The sequence below is a fragment of the Curcuma longa genome, chromosome 4 (assembly GCF_044706935.1).
Source record: "Curcuma longa cultivar G26 ecotype Majalengka, Jawa Barat chromosome 4, ITB_CL_G26_1.1, whole genome shotgun sequence".
Lineage (NCBI taxonomy): Eukaryota > Viridiplantae > Streptophyta > Magnoliopsida > Zingiberales > Zingiberaceae > Curcuma > Curcuma longa.
Window position 1 is genome coordinate 15867703 of NC_133864.1, and position 18913 is coordinate 15886615.

Sequence of the window (18913 nt, forward strand, 5' to 3'; positions counted from 1 at the left end):
TGAACTTTTCATTCAGTCAAAACAGGAGAATATTTATAGCACTAATTATTTATTTAACATATATATTCTGTTGAATGGTCGTCGGTTGTTGATGATGTGAAGTGCAACTTGATCGCTAGCTTTTGCGTATTTCAAGGGGGAAATTCTTCTTTTTGAATAAAATATGATCATTACTGCTCCTTGAAGTGGAGAAAGAGGTGTTTTAGTGTGTTTTTAACCCAGCAGAATCAGTCGAGGCATTCTGTAAGTTTTGATGGCAAATCCTTCGTATACGCAAGTTTCGAGGTGAGGAAGAGAAATTAATATACATGCAAGTCGCAGAATGATTCTTATGCGGCATGGATAGCTAGGGTGAAGAAGCTGCAATATATAACCGTGGCTCAAGTGATAGGCTGATGCGGGACATTGATGGGCTTCAGTGAGGGCTTCCACACTGTTGGAATTAGCGACGGTTGAAGGCTTCTTTGAAACTAAACGGTTAAATCACCTAGAAATTAGGAACAAAATTAAAGAGAAAAAGGAAATAAATTCATAATAAATATATGATACACAGATCCTAAGTGGTATTACATGACAGCAAAGGTAAAGGTGCAGACTGATATGATAAATTAAGGGGTCAACAGTCAACCTTAAGTGGATCGGCCTATCTCTCGATTAGTCCGACCTTAGTCTCTCAGTCCTCGTCCCGGCCTATTCGACTCCGACTACTCGACCCTCAATTCCGACCTCTATGAACTCAGTCCTCACTCCCGACCTCGGTCACTCGGCCTCGCTATCGCCTATCCCAACCCCAATGAACTCAGTCACTCGCCCTCACTATCAGCCATCCCGACCTCAATGAACTCGATCACTCGCCCTCACTATCGGCCATCCCGACCTCAAAGAACTCGATCACTCGGCCTCAATAAAGTTCGGTCAATTGGCCCGATCACAAGATTGATCTCATTCTAGGCCCTTCTATGTCTGGAAAACAATAAAAGCTTTCACGCGTGCAAGCCCTGTCAAAGGATCAGGACGAGTACTAGGCTATCAGATTTGATCCCGTAGATCCTCTCGCATTTCTACCTACGATCGAAAGATGAGAATAATCAGCCCTGTCGAGCCATAGGGCGGTTAAAGGTTGTCAGAGTTGGTTCCCTCGATGATGCATTACAGGCTCACTTGTCAGCAATTTACAAAATCTATCTCCTAAAAATACCACAGCAGCCTGCCCTCATGTTAGTAGGAAGGTTCCTTCTGGTGGATATATAATCTCTCCTGCAGGTATGAAAACTTTCTCTCGAATTCCCAACAACTTCACACATACTTCTTCTTTCTCCTCTTTACTGACTTGAGCGTCGGAGTGGTCTGCCGGAATCCCGACACCCAGCTAATCTGCTCGTTCAGTTTCCTTCCTCAGGTTCTTTCCTCGATGAGATCCACTGCTAGTGAGGTGGCAGATTTTTGATTGATGACTTCACAATCCACGGCATCCAACTAGAACAATATACAAATAATTAATATTTTAAATAAAAAATATATTAATCTTAACAGAAATTATAATTATTCCATATTTATTATAAAATTATTATAATTAATTATCAAATAATAAAAATTACATTTTTATTATAAATATGCTACTTTTAAATTATTTTTAAATTTATTTTTATTTATTATAGATGTGCTAATTTTAAATATTTTTTATTTCTTTAATTTCTTTTTAAAAAATCATTGATAATTTAAAATTTATCTTAAATATAAGAGAAAGAAGAGAAGATTAAAACTCCAACCAAGGTTAAGTTTTTTTATTTATTTTTTTAAAAAAACTTAAATTTGAACGATCAATTTTGCAGTTAATTTTATATTGTTTATTAACTGATAAATCCCTGCCGTAGATCAAATCTAACGGTTAAAAGGGATTCTGTAGATTTAGGGAGGGGAGGAGAACAGCTCCGCCTCCGCTCTCTGCCTTCCCCCTCCGCTCCTCCTCTTGGTTCTCGATCGTCGGCTGCGTGTCTGCCTTCCTGCCATTCGTTCGCTGGGAGGGGAAGGAAATCTTGCAGGCGAGAAGTTTGCGGCTCCATCAATTCGTCCTCATGCCGCCGTCCCAACCTCCGCTGCAGGATCTCCGCCGCATCTTGCGCGGCGTATTCCTCGTCGCCGCCGAGGCCGCCCAGCGATCTCCCACCCTCGAGGCCGCCAAGGCAGGGGACGTCCCGGCCCTCGTCTCTCGCGCCGTCAAGAACGCCTTCGTGTCTGCCACCGACCTTGCTGGGCTTACTAGAGGAACTCCCCGGCAGGTCTCCTCTCCCGAGGCGTCCTCCGTCGTCTTCTTCGCTGAAGATGATGAGCTCACTGCAAATCCAAGGACTACCAGCGATCCATCCAACTCGGAAAAGCCCCCGCCGCAATCCCGAGTCGGAGGGTTTCACGGTTCAGAGGCCTCCGTACCTGTAGCCGAGAAAGGCACCAATGGGGCCGAGAAAGTTGGTTGCTTGGATGATTCGAAAGCTGGTACTACGAAGGAACCTGATGTTCTTCGAGAGAACGGTGATCAGAAGGATCCAGTCTTGTCTGATCCTGTTGAGAGGGAGAATCTTACCGATGGAGTAAGAGATGCCATTCTATTAAAGCGTCGGCGGCCTCGCGAGAGAAGGGTTCCATCTACTCCCTTTAGCAGGGCTCTTGGGTAGGCGATCCCGTGATCTGTTCGTGTTTAACTATTGTTCAAGGATAGTTGTTTTTTAAAAATCAAACCCTTTTTTTTTCACTCTAATGCAACCAAAGAAAGCTGAGACTATAATACTGAATGAATGGTAGTTCCTTCTGCCTCTGCTACGTCTGTATTACATTTATAACATCTTCTTTTGGTCCTGCACACATGGCTTCTTGAGATATTTCTACCTAGGGCATTTTAGAGGACGAACTGATATTTGTTTTCCTTTTAATTAAGCTTATCTATATGATCATGTTCAAGTCTTAATAGTTAATCTTTCCATGAGCATTAGTTTTGATAATTTTTTCCATCTTTGGTAGGTTTGCTGGTCTGGGAGCTGGGCTTGCATGGGGTACAATTCAAGAATCTGCAAAGAGAATTGTCTTTGGTATGCCCAACACAAATGAGAAGCAGTCTGTCCTTTCACCATTTTTATCTGAGAAAAATGCTGAACGTTTGGCGCTTGCGCTATGTAGAATGCGGGGCGCTGCTCTTAAGTTGGGCCAGATGTTGAGCATCCAGGATGAGTCCCTTGTGCCAGCACCGGTACTAGCTCTTCTTTGATAAATCAACCTATTGTATTTTTATTGCTTTAATTTTTTCAAATTGATATTTCTGGTGATTATTTAATTGTATATGATAATCTTTGTTGATGCAATCCTGTGTATTCACACCAGCAAGTGTGACCATTATGGAGCAATATTCTTAATGCTTCTGTTGCCTCATTCTTTGATGCAGATATTGGCAGCGCTAGATATTGTTCGCCAAGGAGCTGATGTGATGCCAAGCAAACAGTTGAATGACGTTTTGAATGCTGAACTGGGTCCTAACTGGAAATCCAAATTGAGGAGCTTTGATTATGAACCATTGGCTGCAGCAAGTATAGGGCAGGTTGTTGCAATGTAGATTGGTCTATGCCCTTTCATACATTACCTTTGCTGATCCTATTTGCTTCCATGCAGAGTATTAATGCTTTCACTTCTTGTGATTTGTGCATATTGTCTTCACAATGACTTACCTTACTAACCACTGGCTATCCTCTTTAGGTTCACCGTGCTGTTTTAAAGAATGGTATGGAGGTTGCAATGAAAATACAGTACCCTGGTGTTGCAGAGAGCATTGACAGTGACATAGAAAATGTCAGACTGATACTAGATTACACAAATCTCATTCCTAAAGGACTTTTTCTTGATAATGCCATCAAGGTAAAGCTGTAGCTGCTTGATATTTCTTTGTGTTTATCGGATATTATCTCACAAAAGGTATAATGATCACAGTATGGATTCCGTTGATAAAATAATTATTTCCCATACTAGAAACTGAAAATGAATTTGGATATTAGAACCTTTTTCATTAAATTTTGTCAGAGAGTCAAGACTCTGATCCTGGGAGACTCAATATCCATGCCCTATTTTTTATTAATGCATGATGCATTTTGTCTGTACATATCCAAGTGGAAAATAAGTTCTAAGAAGCAAAATTTCGAGAGTAGGATGAATATGCATTAACCTTGTCATAAAATCTTACCTGTGTCATGCTATTTTATTAGAAGGCACCATCCTGGATTCTTTGGATTTTCATAAGTGATCTCTGACTAGTACCAGAACTATGATACCTTTGGTTGAAAATTTTAGGAGCTCCATTGCATTAATTCTCAAATATTTTTACTGTCATGCTTCTTCATTGAATTCAGGTTGTTCTGTTTTAAGTTGATGTTCAGTGAACTCCCTTGCATAATTGTAGGGAATGCTGTATGTGGTTAGCTCATTCTCTATTGAGGACAAATCATCTCCTTTTTCTACCATGTGTTTCCAATTTTTAATCATGACTGGAAATTCTGATGCACAATTGTTATTACGAATTAGGATGTCTTTGACAATATATTTTTGTTGCTACAGCAGACTTATACTTGGTTGCTTCAAAGCAAAAATTCAGCTAATTGATTTATAGTTATCTTCCACATTGGCTACCTATCTGTAATTGCAAAACTTTTGCAAGGGAAAATTTTAACAGGTGGAATTCTCATGGTGCATTACTCTAATGTAAGCATCATTTAGGTACTTTACTTTTCAGCTGGGAATTTCATATCAATTTGTTTTTTTTTAAGTTTACTATTTATTTCCACTAGATGCTATGTCACACTCAAGGAGCAAGCTATATTTTGAAAACATAGTTTGCTGTGAATATCAGAAAGATTGTCAGATCATTTGGTTGATGATTTTCTTTGATGTAATGAAGGTGGCAAAGGATGAACTGTCTCGGGAATGTGATTATGAGTTGGAAGCTGCTAATCAAAAGAAATTCCGTGAATTATTATCTGATTCAAAAGGGTTCTATGTTCCTCGGGTAATTGATGACATTTCAAGTAAAAAGGTCTTAACAACAGAGTTAATTACAGGTGAATCCTAGATGCTAATCTGACACTATAGTCATGAATTTTTTCTTGCGTGTTTTCCGAATTTTATATTATTCAAAGATGAATTTCAGTTACATGTTCTGATCATATAGCTGTTAACTACTTCACTTGTTTGAGAACTTAGATGACTTTTGGTTATATTATTGTTTTTCAACTTCCTTTTTTATTTTATATGCCATGGTGTCAATATATTATATGCAGTTTTTAACTCTTCAAATCAGCTGTATTTCATTTATTTAGTATTCCTCTGTGTGGTTGTGGGCTATAGGCCCAAATACCATGGACTCTTGTCCTGTATAATTTAGTACTTTGAAGAACAGTTTGAACTTAATCATTTAATGTAGAACGATACCGTAGCTAAGATAAAGACAATGTTTGAGATAATTTGGAATGTGGGATTTCGAGCTAAGTTGCATGAAGTTTTAGATGTTGAAACAATTAGGAGATTTCTGATAAAGATGATCTAAACAATTAGGAGAACTTATTTAATGCCTATTTCAGTTGTATATGATAACATTGTTCTCTAACATTGAGAAGGCGTTTAGAATGAAATTTGTGTATCAGGCGAAAGTGTTAGGATTGTTTCTTAGATATGATAATATTTGATGGGCAATCAACTAGCCTGTCGCTGTACTAGACTGTATTAAGGCGGGCAGATTTCATTCACCATTGAGCTCCATGGAACTGGAAGACTATATAACGTTTGAATAATGTTTTCAGAAATTTATGTTAAACATGTTTCTCTCGTTTTATCATCTATCATTGTTTACCTAACTGCTCCCTTTTGATTCAAAATAATTGGAACGCATATCGGTCCTTGATAATGGCATGGTAAGAAGCTGCTTGAAACATTGCAATGAAAGATGTTTGTCGATTTGACAATGAAAGACCAAGTTTGAGTGGCAGGTCTGTGATTTGAATTCTTGAATCTAAACAAACTGATACTTGGATTATTCTCTCTAACTCTTAGTCCTACTTTTAATCAAATCACTTTATTATCATCTAAATGAGGCAGCTTAACTCTCACCTGCTCAGCTGAATAGATATGTTTTTATGGATGTAGAAATGTTCCGTGAGATGAGAATTTTTTGACAATGATCTAATATTGTTTGGTCATGTTCTACCTCTTTTATCATGATAGATTTTGGGCTCTTTCTTTTGCGTTGTTCTCATTATGATTTGCTTATGCTCAAAATAGTATGATTTTCTTTGTACAAGTAAGAGATCGCTAGAAGTTTTTGCAAGCTTCTGTTTCTTTGACATTGTCTTACCATGTTCAGGAGTCCCTATTGATAAAGTGGCATTACTAAGTCAAGGAGTTCGGGATTATGTTGGGGAGAAATTGCTGGAATTGACCCTCCAGGAGTTGTTCGCTTTCCAGTTCATGCAGGCAAGTGCAACTTTATCTTCTCACACCTAATTTCTAAAACTTTATGTTCTCATTAGTGCCTTTCCAACAGGATAGATTCAGCTCAATTTTGTCGTAGATTAGATTCACTTTGTTCCCTACTTACATTGTGTCTCATGGTTCTTCCAGACAGATCCCAACTGGAGCAATTTTCTTTTCGATGAATCCACCAAAATCATTAATCTAATCGACTTTGGTGCAGCTCGGGAGTATTCAAAGAATTTTGTGGATAACTACCTACGGATGGTATGGCCTAGCATCTATCGTGCCATCAAATTTTCGATTTATGTCAACATGCAACCATAAAATATCACTTTGAAACTCTTTGTTCCAGGTTATCGCGTGTGCAAACAGTGACAGAAAGGTAGTGATTGAGATGTCTCAGAGACTCGGCTTTCTTACAGGCGAGGAGTCAGATATCATGATCGAGGCTCATGTCCAGGCAGCTTTTATCGTCGGAACGCCCTTCGCGAAGCCTGGTGGCTATGATTTCCGCGCCGCCAACATAACGAGAAGTATTTCTGACCTCGGTGCGACCATGCTGAAGCACAGGCTGACACCACCACCGGAGGAGGCCTACAGCCTTCACAGAAAGCTCTCAGGTGCATTCTTGGCTTGTATCAAGCTCGGTGCCGTGGTTCCTTGTAGGGAGTTGTTGCTGCAGATTTACGAGCAGTACCAGTTTGGCGATGGTGGTGTGGAACTCTTGTCGAGCACAGCCTAAAATATAAACCATACATCGCACTCCATTTTTTATTTGTTTTTTCTTATATACACAGTAAAGGAATAATCTTCTGCTACAGATATGGTGTTTAAGATTTTTTATAAAGTAATCTAGTCGAATTTAAAATGAATCAATTTATTTTTTTAAATTTAGTTATATAAATGTATTTATTTATTTTGAAAGTATTTTTATATTTAATATGTTAATACATTTTATTGATAAATATTTTTTATGTTATTTTATTTAAAAAGCCTAATGAACTTGAACTTAGGCCGAGTACGGTCCAGTCTTTTAAATTTTTTTAACATAACAAAAAATATATATTTTTTTCATTTATTAAAAACTTCTGAATAAAAGATTTATTAAGAATTAACCCTTGTAATTAACTTTTTGCGACCTCGACGAAAGGGGGAGCCGCGGTAAAGGGGGAGGCGGTAGCAAACGCAGGAGCAGTTGCAGCTCAAGCTTCTTCTCCGATTGATTTCTGTCTCTTCTCGTCTCTGGATTGAGAATGGCGAGGGTGGACGCAGTCACGCGGAGCGCAGTGGTGGAATTGGCGATGCGTGAGTGTCGTGAAACCTTGTCGATGGGGTACAATGTCACGCGCCGTCCTCCAATGCCGTTAGCGGCACGGCCACGAACATCTTCTGATGTCCATGACCAGTCCTTCCGCGGTAGTGCTTAAATCTTTAGCGCCTCTGTTTTGATTACTGTCTTATAGATACTACATCTGCATTTAATGTTTGCCTTTTCGTTCGTCTCGACTTCGCATAATTTATGTCTATCTAGGGATAACGGGATTGCGCTAGAAATTGAAAAAAAAAAAAAAAAAGGGTCGATGATTGAGTCTCTGGTCCAGACCCCATACTGGCCTGGTATCTCCGTGCAGTTCCTGATGTTTACCATTGCAATCTTCGAAGTAAACAAAGTAAAGAAGAAGAAGAGAGAGAGAAATGGCAGTTGACCTGTTTGGATGATGCCTCATCAAAACCCATAGCGTAACAGCATCAGGGCATACAGAAAGACTCAGTGGAACTCAACTCCGGGAATCAACAAGCTATTTACTTTATTCTCCTGCCGTTGCTGTTTTTACTTCGAGATCACGTGGAAGTTTTTAATTTCAGATTTATAACTTACCAACTTTGAACAGCCCATTTATAGATGTGGTACTGGATGATGGATCCCATCGCTCGTGGTTTGCATTGATGCGCTGATATTTTTGTTGTCATACTTAAATGCTAACATGCAATGCCATGCTACTTTCCAATTGCAAGGCATGACTTTGTCAGTTGGACACCTATTCCGGGATTAATAGTATACGCATTCTTTTTTCCCAAGATAAGGAGTGACAGATTGCATAGTTGTTGGATATTGCCTAGCAGATCAGCTTTATATGGTTTATTGTCTTTATAATTCCTTTTTTCGTTCACTTACCCACTCCTGCAATCTGCCTAAAATATGACTTTGTGACTCTGTGAGTTTGTGTTAGTATGAGATAACATAGCAAGCCTATTTAAGGATATTAAAAAAGGTCCATTCAGCTGATAACAATTGAACTCATCCTGCTGGAAATTGAGCAAATTATGTACTTGAGCATTCATGGTTTTTTTTTGGACCTTGATTTTTCATGCACCATAGTTTATGTGTACTTTGATTTATTGGCCAAATGTTCATTAAGGAGCAATGGAGCATTAGATAGCCTTTTCATTCAGTGCAATGATAGATAATAACGGTAAGGCTGTTTATGTAGGTTATGAATTGTCATTTATGATTTCAGTAAATGCGTGTGATCTGAGATGTGCCACAGAGGTGCAAGTATATATGAATTTTGGCGCATTGAACTGTAACAAAGGAATCCTCGGAGGCATTGGAGTAGATAATGCATCTTTCCGAGAGATTAATACATTCCTGCTGTGTTAAATGAGCAACTACTTTTAGGCTATGACAGGTAAGTGTCATTCAAGTTCATAAAGGGCACCAAAAGTTGGTTGAGTGAATCAAGGATAACTTAAACGTAGCCAACCCGCCACCTCCTTCACTCTCATCTTTTTTATTGGCAATGCTCTCTTTCTTGAATTCAGTCTGCAGCTACTGAGTAACCCTTTCGCAACCAGTAAATATAACAATCAAACAAAGACGAGAAGCATGGAGGTTTATGCTGTCAAGGTTGAGGAGGGGAACCCAGCTATGGGGAAGAAGCCTTCTTGTGGTCCTGTTTATCGCTGTATCTATGCAAAAGATGGTCTCCTGGAAGCACCTCTTGGGATTGAGTCTCTGTGGGAGATTTTCAGGTTTAATCATGCCATTTTTTATGTTTGTTTCTTTTATTTTTTCTAAATTTGAAATTTTGCATAAAATGCTTCAACAGTATTGACTGAAATTTCAAGTGGTTTTAGCCAGTGAAATTTCACTTCTAAAAAAAGATAGTGAATTTTAATTTCTGTTAGAAAATAGCTAGTGTTTTCATGTCTGCTAATGAGAAATTAGATGTATGAACTATTTGAGTGTTTATTCCTCATAAAATGTTAGCAATGATGGATCTTTTCCTAAAAAATGTTTTTTGAATGAAAAATGAGGGGGTTTCAAGGCTCTATTGATGTTCTCTACCAATTGAAGAAGAATGCTAGAAGACATAATCCAAGAACTACAATCTGGAGAAGAAAATGAAAAGTCCAAATATACATGCTTAGACTCATTATGTGATATTCTATGAGTTTAAATTGTGACAAGTGTCATCCTGCAAACTCAATTTTCTCAATTTTGACATATATTTTTGGAATTATTTGATTGTTGCTTCTTTTTTTTTGTTGCTTTTGCAGTGGTTCAGTCAAAAGGTATCCTCAGAATCAAATGCTTGGTTATCGTGAGCTCGTTGATGGGAAGGTAAGGTATTGGATGCCTATGCAGCTCCAATTGTAGTGTTGTTTGGTTGGCTAAGAAGAAACATATCTTTTGCTTCTTTTTCTGGGTTGTCTTTTCTTATGTGCATGTGTAAAAACAATGCCATCACTCATCGGCATATAGTTATGTCTATCTTTGAATTGCCTGTCATTTAGGAAAATTTTATGATTAAGAAGGATTAAGAGTTTATCTGGAGAAACTAAATGTTCAATTTGCAGGCACGGGATTATGTCTGGCAAACATATGAGGAGGTCTATGAACTAGCTTTGAAGATTGGATCTGCCATTCGGCAATGTGGTGTCAACCTGGTGAGCTATTAAACTGGGGACTCTTGCATTCATAACATGCGTGCTCTTCATATGGCCCCTACTTAAAAAAACAAAAAAAGTGATGCATTTGAATTTTCTTTTATCATATTTTTAGGGTGATCGCTGTGGAATATATGGGTCCAACTGCCCTGAATGGGTGATTACCATGGAGGTATACTCTTTTTCTGCCCCTACATATGAGTCCATTTTCAGATGCTAGTTGAGAAATTGGTCTTGTCTGGCATCAAAAACTCCATAACAGTATTAGGTTTTAATACCTTGCACAAGTTCATGGAAGTAATATGCTTGGTTTTTCTGTGAGTTTCTAGTTACTTATCAAATCAGTCAAACAAACTCATTTTTCTAAACTTCAGCTTTGATTTTTAAATGAATTTATCAGCATTTAGAGTAAAGTTTATTTACTCGATCATGTCAACTTCTTGCAGGCCTGCAATAGCCAAGGAATCTGTTATGTGCCATTATATGATAGCCTTGGTTAGTATTTTATTTTACTACCACAAAATGGCGCACATTATGAGCATTTATGTTATCATTCTTCTAGTTTAGCTTTTACTGTTATTTAAGCTAAATATTTTATTTAGTAGATGTTCCTTGCAATAAAGAAACTATCCCGTATATTTGATAAGAGTTAGAAAGTGATACTTCATTTAGTAAGGCTTGTGCTTTGTATGGGATGAAGTTATTACTGGGTATTAAAATAAGTTATTTGGGTATTATTCTGCTAAAATAACAAAACTTAAATTATCATCATTTCCCTCAGAATGAGATGGCAAGTTATGTTTCCATTGTAATGCAGGACCAAATGCAGTAGAGTTTATCATCAACCATGCAGAAGTATCAATAGTTTTCGTCCACGAAAACAATATAAACTCTGTAAGCTGTTTACTTTATGATTTTTATGAATTTCATGATATTTATACATATCGACTTAACAACATCCTTTTGAAGTAAAATTGTATAGTTTACATACTACGAAATTCTAATTGTTTTAAACCTCAAGTTATATAAATATAAGCCATGATCCAACACTTGATAAATGCATACCTCTTTAAAACAAGGAAAAAACGAAACAAAGTCTGGAAGTTCAGTGTCAGTGCAAAAACACACACACACACACACACCAAATTTAGCTTTTTTTTATGTATGATGTGAAATGATTCTTACAACAACAACAACAATTAAGTCTTTATCTTACTAGATGGGGTTGGTTATATGGATCCTTCTACGTCATTGAGTTCGATCTCCTACTATATCCTAATTTATATTTAAAAGGGCAATCCAGTGCATGAAGCTCCCATCAATACAGGGTATCGGAGAAGGGCTTATTGTATGCAATCTTACTCTACTTTGCAAGAGGTTATTTCTGAGACTCAAACCTGTGACCTCTAAGTCACACGACAATAACTTTATCATTGCGTCAAAGCTCCCCTTCATCTAGATTTATATTTAAATAAATTTTATTGTTGCTAACCAAGTTTTGTTTGGTCTTCCTCTTCCCCGATTCATATAAAATATGATTTAATTAATTCCCAAATAAAATTGAGAAATAGTAAGAGAAAAGAACTGTAGAAGGAACATGTTGAAAAGGCTCTTAGGATGTTGAACTGAACAAAATAACATGAAAAAAAATGACAGATCAATCAGACTTCGGGAAAATTTGCCTAAAACTGTGCCAATTTGGGAACCTAGATTTTTTTTTTCAAAAAAAAAAAACAAATGGTATAATTTATATCTTCTAAATTTTCTGTTAATGAAGCCTTTTTTCAAGATAGAAAGTTTAAATATGGTGGCAAAAGAAATGGGCTGGAAGATCAGGGCATAAAGAATATCTGTGCAAAGCATCCATCAAGAAATAGAACGGGAATAATAGTTATATAATTTCTAGAAGATATGAAGCAAACAGGGTTGATTTAACTAGTTTGAGCTAAAGCATTGCAGTCAATGGTCAATGCACTTAAAGCTGTTCTGGCAATGAACCAATCTAGTCGTAAATTTTCCATTTGACTAGTTTTACCAGTTCAACTCGTATTGCTCGACAAATAGGTTTCGTATTACCATTTCAGCTAACTGAATGTGACACCTGTTTAAATAAAAGCAAGACAATGTGATTTATCATGATTTTAAAGGAGATGCATGTGGAAACTCTAGATATATTCCCTGACTTCTTATGTTTGGCGTCTCCATCTGCTAATATTGTACACATTGGAAAATTTAGTTTTGTTTTCTTTACTCTATGCTTTATTCTTTGATGGATAATAAAGTCAATATGAATTCTTAAGCATCTAAACATGGAGGATAGACCGGTTTTTAGGTTTCAATGGTTTTAAATTATTTTTTCATATCCTCTTCATCCAACATAATATATACTTCTTATTCCTCTTTGACTATGTTTCTACTGTCCTCTTCTCCTGATCATTACGTCTATGATCCCAATAATCTTAATACACTTGTGAAACCAACATGTAAGGATTTGTTGATTGTCCTTGAGAGAACAACGCTGATGACTTAAATTTCACCTCAATGCATCTTGTATATATGATACATAGGCAAACTTGGATCTTTTAAGGTTGGATGAATTCAATAAAGACGACAATATACAAGGTGAACAATGGGAGATGGTAAATTCTTGGAAGTATTAATTTTGGATATATTGACATTTACATTAAATAGCATTGATAGCTTCGTTTGTTAAGAAATATGCTGTAATCATCAAGGGGTTGCATGTCTTAGCTTGGTTGGAGAAGAAGAACAAGGATACTAAAAGTGCAATTGCTTTTGATATCTAAACTAGCCATTCTTTGTATCATGTGCATTCATGGCTAATCTTCATTTGCAACCATTTTTATATCATGCAGAAGTTCTCTGTACCAGGTGCAATCTTTTTTTCTCAATCAATAAGTGTTCCACTAGTCAAACTTATGGTAGCAAAGAGGTCCTGTGTTTCAATGCCAATGCTAGTATTTGATAGACATATATCCTTTGTTGAGTTGAGTTAGATAACATGTTTGGATTGGGCCAGAACCGTTTAGTCTGCTCCCATATGTTGTATTAATAGCAAAAGGTCTAGATTGGACAGGTAGCTTGACCTTCAGTGACAAATTATCACTGAGCCAGATTTGTGATGGCCAAATTGGAAAGTGGTTGGTAAACTTGTTCAACAAGTCTAAGTTAATGTTAGTAACACGATTGCAATCACCTTGGACATGGTTGCCAGAAGGCAATTAGGATAGTAAATCTCCTTGCTTTTTATCTATTTGAAAAGAGTTTAATATCTTCTACTCAGAAAAGAATGCTAAGAATTTCATCCACTCTCTCTATCTATCAGCACTTTGGTAGGAAAGAATCTTCATAATTATAAGCAATCAATGAAAGGTTCCTATTCAAACTTTGGAATTAATATTTTATTTTATATGACATGTAGTCTTTAGAATGTTGAAATAATGGTATATGACACTTTTGATATTGTTTGCTTACTATGGTTCTTCTATTCTCAGATTTTGAAGTGTCTTTCAAAGTGTGCTGCCCATCTAAAGAGTATGCTGAATATTTTAACTCAATCTGTCCATGCAATCAGTTTGGAATCACTTAGGTGACACTAAATACTGCATGCAGCGATTGTCAGCTTCAGAAGGGTATCCGATGAACAGAAAAGAGAAGCTGAAGCAGCTGGAGTATCTTGCTTTTCCTGGGAGGAATTTGTTTCCTCGGTATAATTAAGAACTTATACTCTGGGCTTTCTCAAATTTTTTTGAGTTAGTTACTGCACAATCTCAAAGCACAGATGATGATATTGTTCTACAACATATCAATAGTTCCAGATTATGTTATCCATGTGAAAATTATAAAAATGGTCTTGATATGCCTCTTCAAGTGATGAAGAGGTGTATAATCCTAAATTACAGAATGATATGTCCATTCTATTTTACTAATCAGTTCTATTTTCATCAATTGATAACCACCAAGTAGAATTGTAGTTAAGAAATGCTAAAGTATTATCTCAAGTTTTGACCTTTTAGGTAAATGTAACATGTGAAGTGCCACGAAAGAGTAAGGATGATATTTGCACAATAATGTACACAAGTGGAACAACTGGAGAACCAAAAGGTGTCATATTGACAAACAGGGCGATACTTGCTGAGGTCATCAACAACGAACATCTGCTTCAGGAGACAGATAAAGTGGTGAGACTTGGTTTTATTATTATATGTTTTGCTTTGTCTGCTCTGATTCATGATAGAATTTGCATGCTTGCTAATATTGCTTCCAAGTTTAATATCCAACTTTGGTAAAAGGATGTTCTCCAAGGGCCATACTAAGGATCTCATTCAGCATTATGGTTTATGTAGGCATTAATTATTTTTATTTGTAGCCCTGATTTTTCTTCCCCAAACTGGAAGGTCCAAACTCAATTTTTTTTTTCTTTTTTACCATTAAAACACTTTCTAAGGGCTTTTTTTAGTGATTAAATGTGTCGCAATAATGTTTTTTCATGGGCCAAATTGATATTTACAAGCATACTTACTACTATGAGTAAACAGGGTTGTTACTTGCACATCAAAGTTCTCGAGCTCCTCATGTTGTCAGTACCTACTTTTCTTTGTCATCCCTTGACCAAGTCTACATTTGCCCTTGATCTGCATTTGTCACTATAAATAACGACCTTGTTGATGTTCTTGCCAAATCTGGTAGGTCTACTCTCTTTGCTCACAAAGGACTTCGTCGTCCAGTTACCTATTTGAGGAAGTATTCAGCATTTAATTCCCTTTTTTGAATCTCCTAACATCAACTTCTTGTGGTTTCCCCCCTTTTGTCTTCCTTTGAGCAACTTCTATTGCATCTTAAGATGAGCAGCTTCTACCACGTCTTAAATTGAGCAATTTCCTATGTCTGCTGCTAAGCAGTCCACCACCTCCTCTTCACTATTTTCTATTGGTATTATTTAGAACTTAAAAATGCTTCAGCCTCTCTATCAGCATGTTGATATGAGGTCAAAGGAATCAATATCCACTAATATATATATACATATTGCGAGAACAAGATGGACGTAGATAATATATATGCTCTTGCTGAAGGGGGAGTGTTGTTAATTCTAGGTGTTAAGGATTCTGTTCCACTTAAAGTACTTTTTTATGTTTAGGATTATATGTTGAGTCTTGTACATACACCATGTAATAGGCTTATAATAACATTATAATAACAAAAGATAAACAGTATTTTCTAATATTTTCTTTCCCACATAACTTCTAATTGGTACATGCTATAACAAACAACACCCAAAAATATCCAAAGGATTGATTTCCGAGGAATTCATTTCTGGAATGTGCAGTTAATGCTATTCCAAAATTATCATAATTAAAGCTGTAATGGTTCTGTCACAAGATTAAATATCTCAATAACCTTCACTCTGTGGAAGCAGTAAGATAATAATCTACCACTGCAAAATCTTAACTTAAGCCTCTTACATATGGAATGGATCTTGCTTCATAATTCATCAAAATGACTTAGTTCCATGAGTATTATGATTGGTCAGGAAGTTCTTTGTACACGCATATCAACAATTGAATTGGAAAATATATTGCTTCATTTCGCTGAATTTGAGATGACATGCACTATTGAATTTGTAGATGAACACAGTTGCCATCTATCAAATATGACTGCGACAAGAACATGAAATGTCTTCGTGATTTTCATGTTTTATATTTTCAGTTCTTATATATTTGTCTACTTTTGGTGGAGTAAGGTTGAGTATTTTTTTTTAACTCATTTGAGTTTCTATCCTTCTGATGAATCAAATACGGGATCGATTCATGTATATATCTTTTTCATAATCCACTTTTGCTTGAATTTTGTGAGAAAATTTTATATATATTTATCTGGATCATCATATATATGTTGTTAAAGTGTGTATTTTCTTTCATAGGTGACTGCAGAAGATTCATACTTCTCATACCTTCCACTAGCCCATGTCTTTGATCAGGTCTTTGAAAATTACTGCATCTATAAGGGTGCCTCCATTGGATTTTGGCAAGGGGTAGGACCCGCCACATCCTCTGTTCATGATAATGACCAGCTTCATTGTTTTTACAAAAATGTAAATATTTGTCATATGAAACTTCAAGGATGTTAGGTACTTAATGGAAGACATCCAGGTGCTAAAACCTACAATATTTTGTGGTGTTCCTCGAGTTTATGACCGCATATATATGGGTATGATGTTGCTTCTTAATCAGATACCTCTATTTTCTCCATCATGCGAACTTTATTGATATTGAGATATTTTGAATGTAAGGTATCAATCAGAGGATTTCATCTGGAGGATTCTTATCGAAGAAGTTGTTCCAGTATGCTTATGATCAGTAAGTTGGTGGATAGTGCAGTTGTTTAAGCATTGAGATTCTTATTAAATTGTTTTGTATGATATAATTGTGCTTTCATCAGTAAATTGAGAAACATGAAGAAGGGATTGAAACAAGACGAAGCATCACCGTTCTTTGACAGGCTAATTTTTAATAACGTTAGTTTCAACAAAATAATTCAATCTGATAAAACTTATATTTGATCATTCTTCAATTGTCTGAGTTCCACTGATTGTAGATAAGACAAGCTATTGGAGGTCGTGTCCGCATTATGATTTCTGGAGCTGCACCAATACCAAGGCATGTGGAAGAGTTTCTTAGAGTTGCAACTTGCAGTGTTTTTATACAAGGATATGGTAAGAAATAGGCAATCAAGTCATTTGAACTATGTAAATGACAAAAGTTAAAAATTGAAGTTCTTTGTATTTGCATTTTTTCACACTTAGCATAATAAGATTAAGTTTCTGACAAAATATCACATAGATAATGTCATTATAAATGAGTACGAGGAATTGATAAGTATGGTACTCTTGAACAGCAAGCTTCATGTTTAGCAATTTAAATGGCAACAAAATGGTGCTAATATAAAATCACGGTTCATATGCAGGTCTTACAGAAAGTTGTTCAGGATGCTTTACTTGCATAGCAAATGTATTATCCATGATGGGAACAGTTGGGGTTCCTATTAAAACAATAGAGGCAAAGCTGGAATCAGTGCCAGAGATGGGGTATGATGCTAACTCAAGCACACCCCGAGGTGAAATTTGCTTGAGGGGTAACACATTGTTCTGTGGCTACTACAAGCGGCCAGACCTCATGGATGAAGTTCTTATTGATGGCTGGTTTCATACAGGTATGGCTTTAGCTAATAGTCATTGAGAAGTGTCCAATTAGTGCATTTGCATTGGCGAGATGTAATGCTTCAAACAAACTCTTATTGCTTTTGCCTAATTATAAATTTAAATTTTGTAGGTGATATTGGAGAATGGCAGCCCAACGGTGCAATGAAGATCATAGATAGAAAAAAGAACATTTTTAAACTGTCTCAAGGAGAATATGTCGCTGTGGAAGTTCTTGAAAATACATATATGCAATGTCCTCTCGTCACATCGGTACTCCAATGTTACTACTACTACTGTCTATTACTAAATTTAGATATTAGAGACAATCTCAAGTACCTTCACTAATACGAGATAACAATCTTCATGTTATAGATTTGGGTCTATGGAAACAGCTTTGAATCCTTTCTTGTGGGTGTTGTTGTTCCTGAAAAGAGCTCATTGGAGGAATGGGCGACAGCCAATGATGTGAGTGGTGAATTTGATCAGTTGTGCAAGCATCCAAAATCAAGGAAACACATCATGGAGGAGCTCAATAAAACTGGTCAAAAATATCAAGTATGCCAGTAATCTATTGAAATATTTTATTTCCAATTGAGTCTAATCTGATTAGCATTCAAATTTCTTAACTCAGCTTAAGGGATTTGAGATGTTGAAGGCAATTCACCTTGAGCCCAGACCATTTGACATGGAGAGAGATCTGATCACTCCAACGTTCAAGCTAAAACGACCCCAGCTGCTCAAACATTTCAAGGTAATAAGAGTCCAACTCATTCATCTTTTTTCCAAACTTATCCTTTTCCTGTATATTTTCTGCCTCGTCGTTGCACCCAACTGAATCCAAATAACCATTTTAGGAACGCATTGATGAACTTTACCAAGAAGCTAAAGAGAGGAAAGGATGAGGAAGCTATCAAACACATAATAACATCCAGTGAGAAGATGCGCATGCAACTCTGAACCTAAAATGCTTGTATATTTAATAATCAGTGTGCAAAACAATATTGGCTATTTTAATCTTTAGATGTAAGTACGAAAGAACAGGAAAGAGAAGCATCATCTCAGTGATCTTTGGCATGTATCGCCTTTTTAAGCTACTACAAGACATCCTTGGATGATTAAATCTGCCCTAGTTGACAGCGTGTATTTCTTTGTAGGTGTCATACATATTGATTGACATGAGAAGGGAACACAAAATAAGTTATGATTGAAAATGTTCATATACTAGCGTGTGTTATAGCACTA

General features: G+C 36.6%; 2 protein-coding genes across 2 annotated transcripts; both read left to right on the forward strand.

Moving 5' to 3' along the window:
* Positions 1-1961: 1961 nt before the first annotated feature.
* LOC141827744 (protein ABC transporter 1, mitochondrial) lies at positions 1962-7370 on the forward strand. The gene is made up of 8 exons (XM_074715062.1): positions 1962-2668; positions 3016-3241; positions 3434-3586; positions 3742-3900; positions 4934-5093; positions 6392-6505; positions 6653-6765; positions 6854-7370. The coding sequence occupies exons 1-8, from the start codon at positions 2076-2078 to the stop codon at positions 7241-7243; spliced, it is 1908 nt and encodes a 635-aa protein (XP_074571163.1). The 5' UTR covers positions 1962-2075; the 3' UTR covers positions 7244-7370.
* A 1800-nt stretch (positions 7371-9170) lies between these two features.
* LOC141826121 (putative CoA ligase CCL6) lies at positions 9171-18913 on the forward strand. Its single transcript, XM_074713371.1, has 20 exons — positions 9171-9191; positions 9325-9534; positions 10063-10126; positions 10363-10452; positions 10568-10624; positions 10899-10947; positions 11270-11346; positions 13968-14007; positions 14086-14180; positions 14490-14654; positions 16394-16504; positions 16593-16680; positions 16763-16829; positions 16912-16987; positions 17068-17185; positions 17437-17682; positions 17802-17941; positions 18044-18226; positions 18303-18422; positions 18526-18913. The coding sequence occupies exons 2-20, from the start codon at positions 9389-9391 to the stop codon at positions 18571-18573; spliced, it is 1980 nt and encodes a 659-aa protein (XP_074569472.1). The 5' UTR covers positions 9171-9191; positions 9325-9388; the 3' UTR covers positions 18574-18913.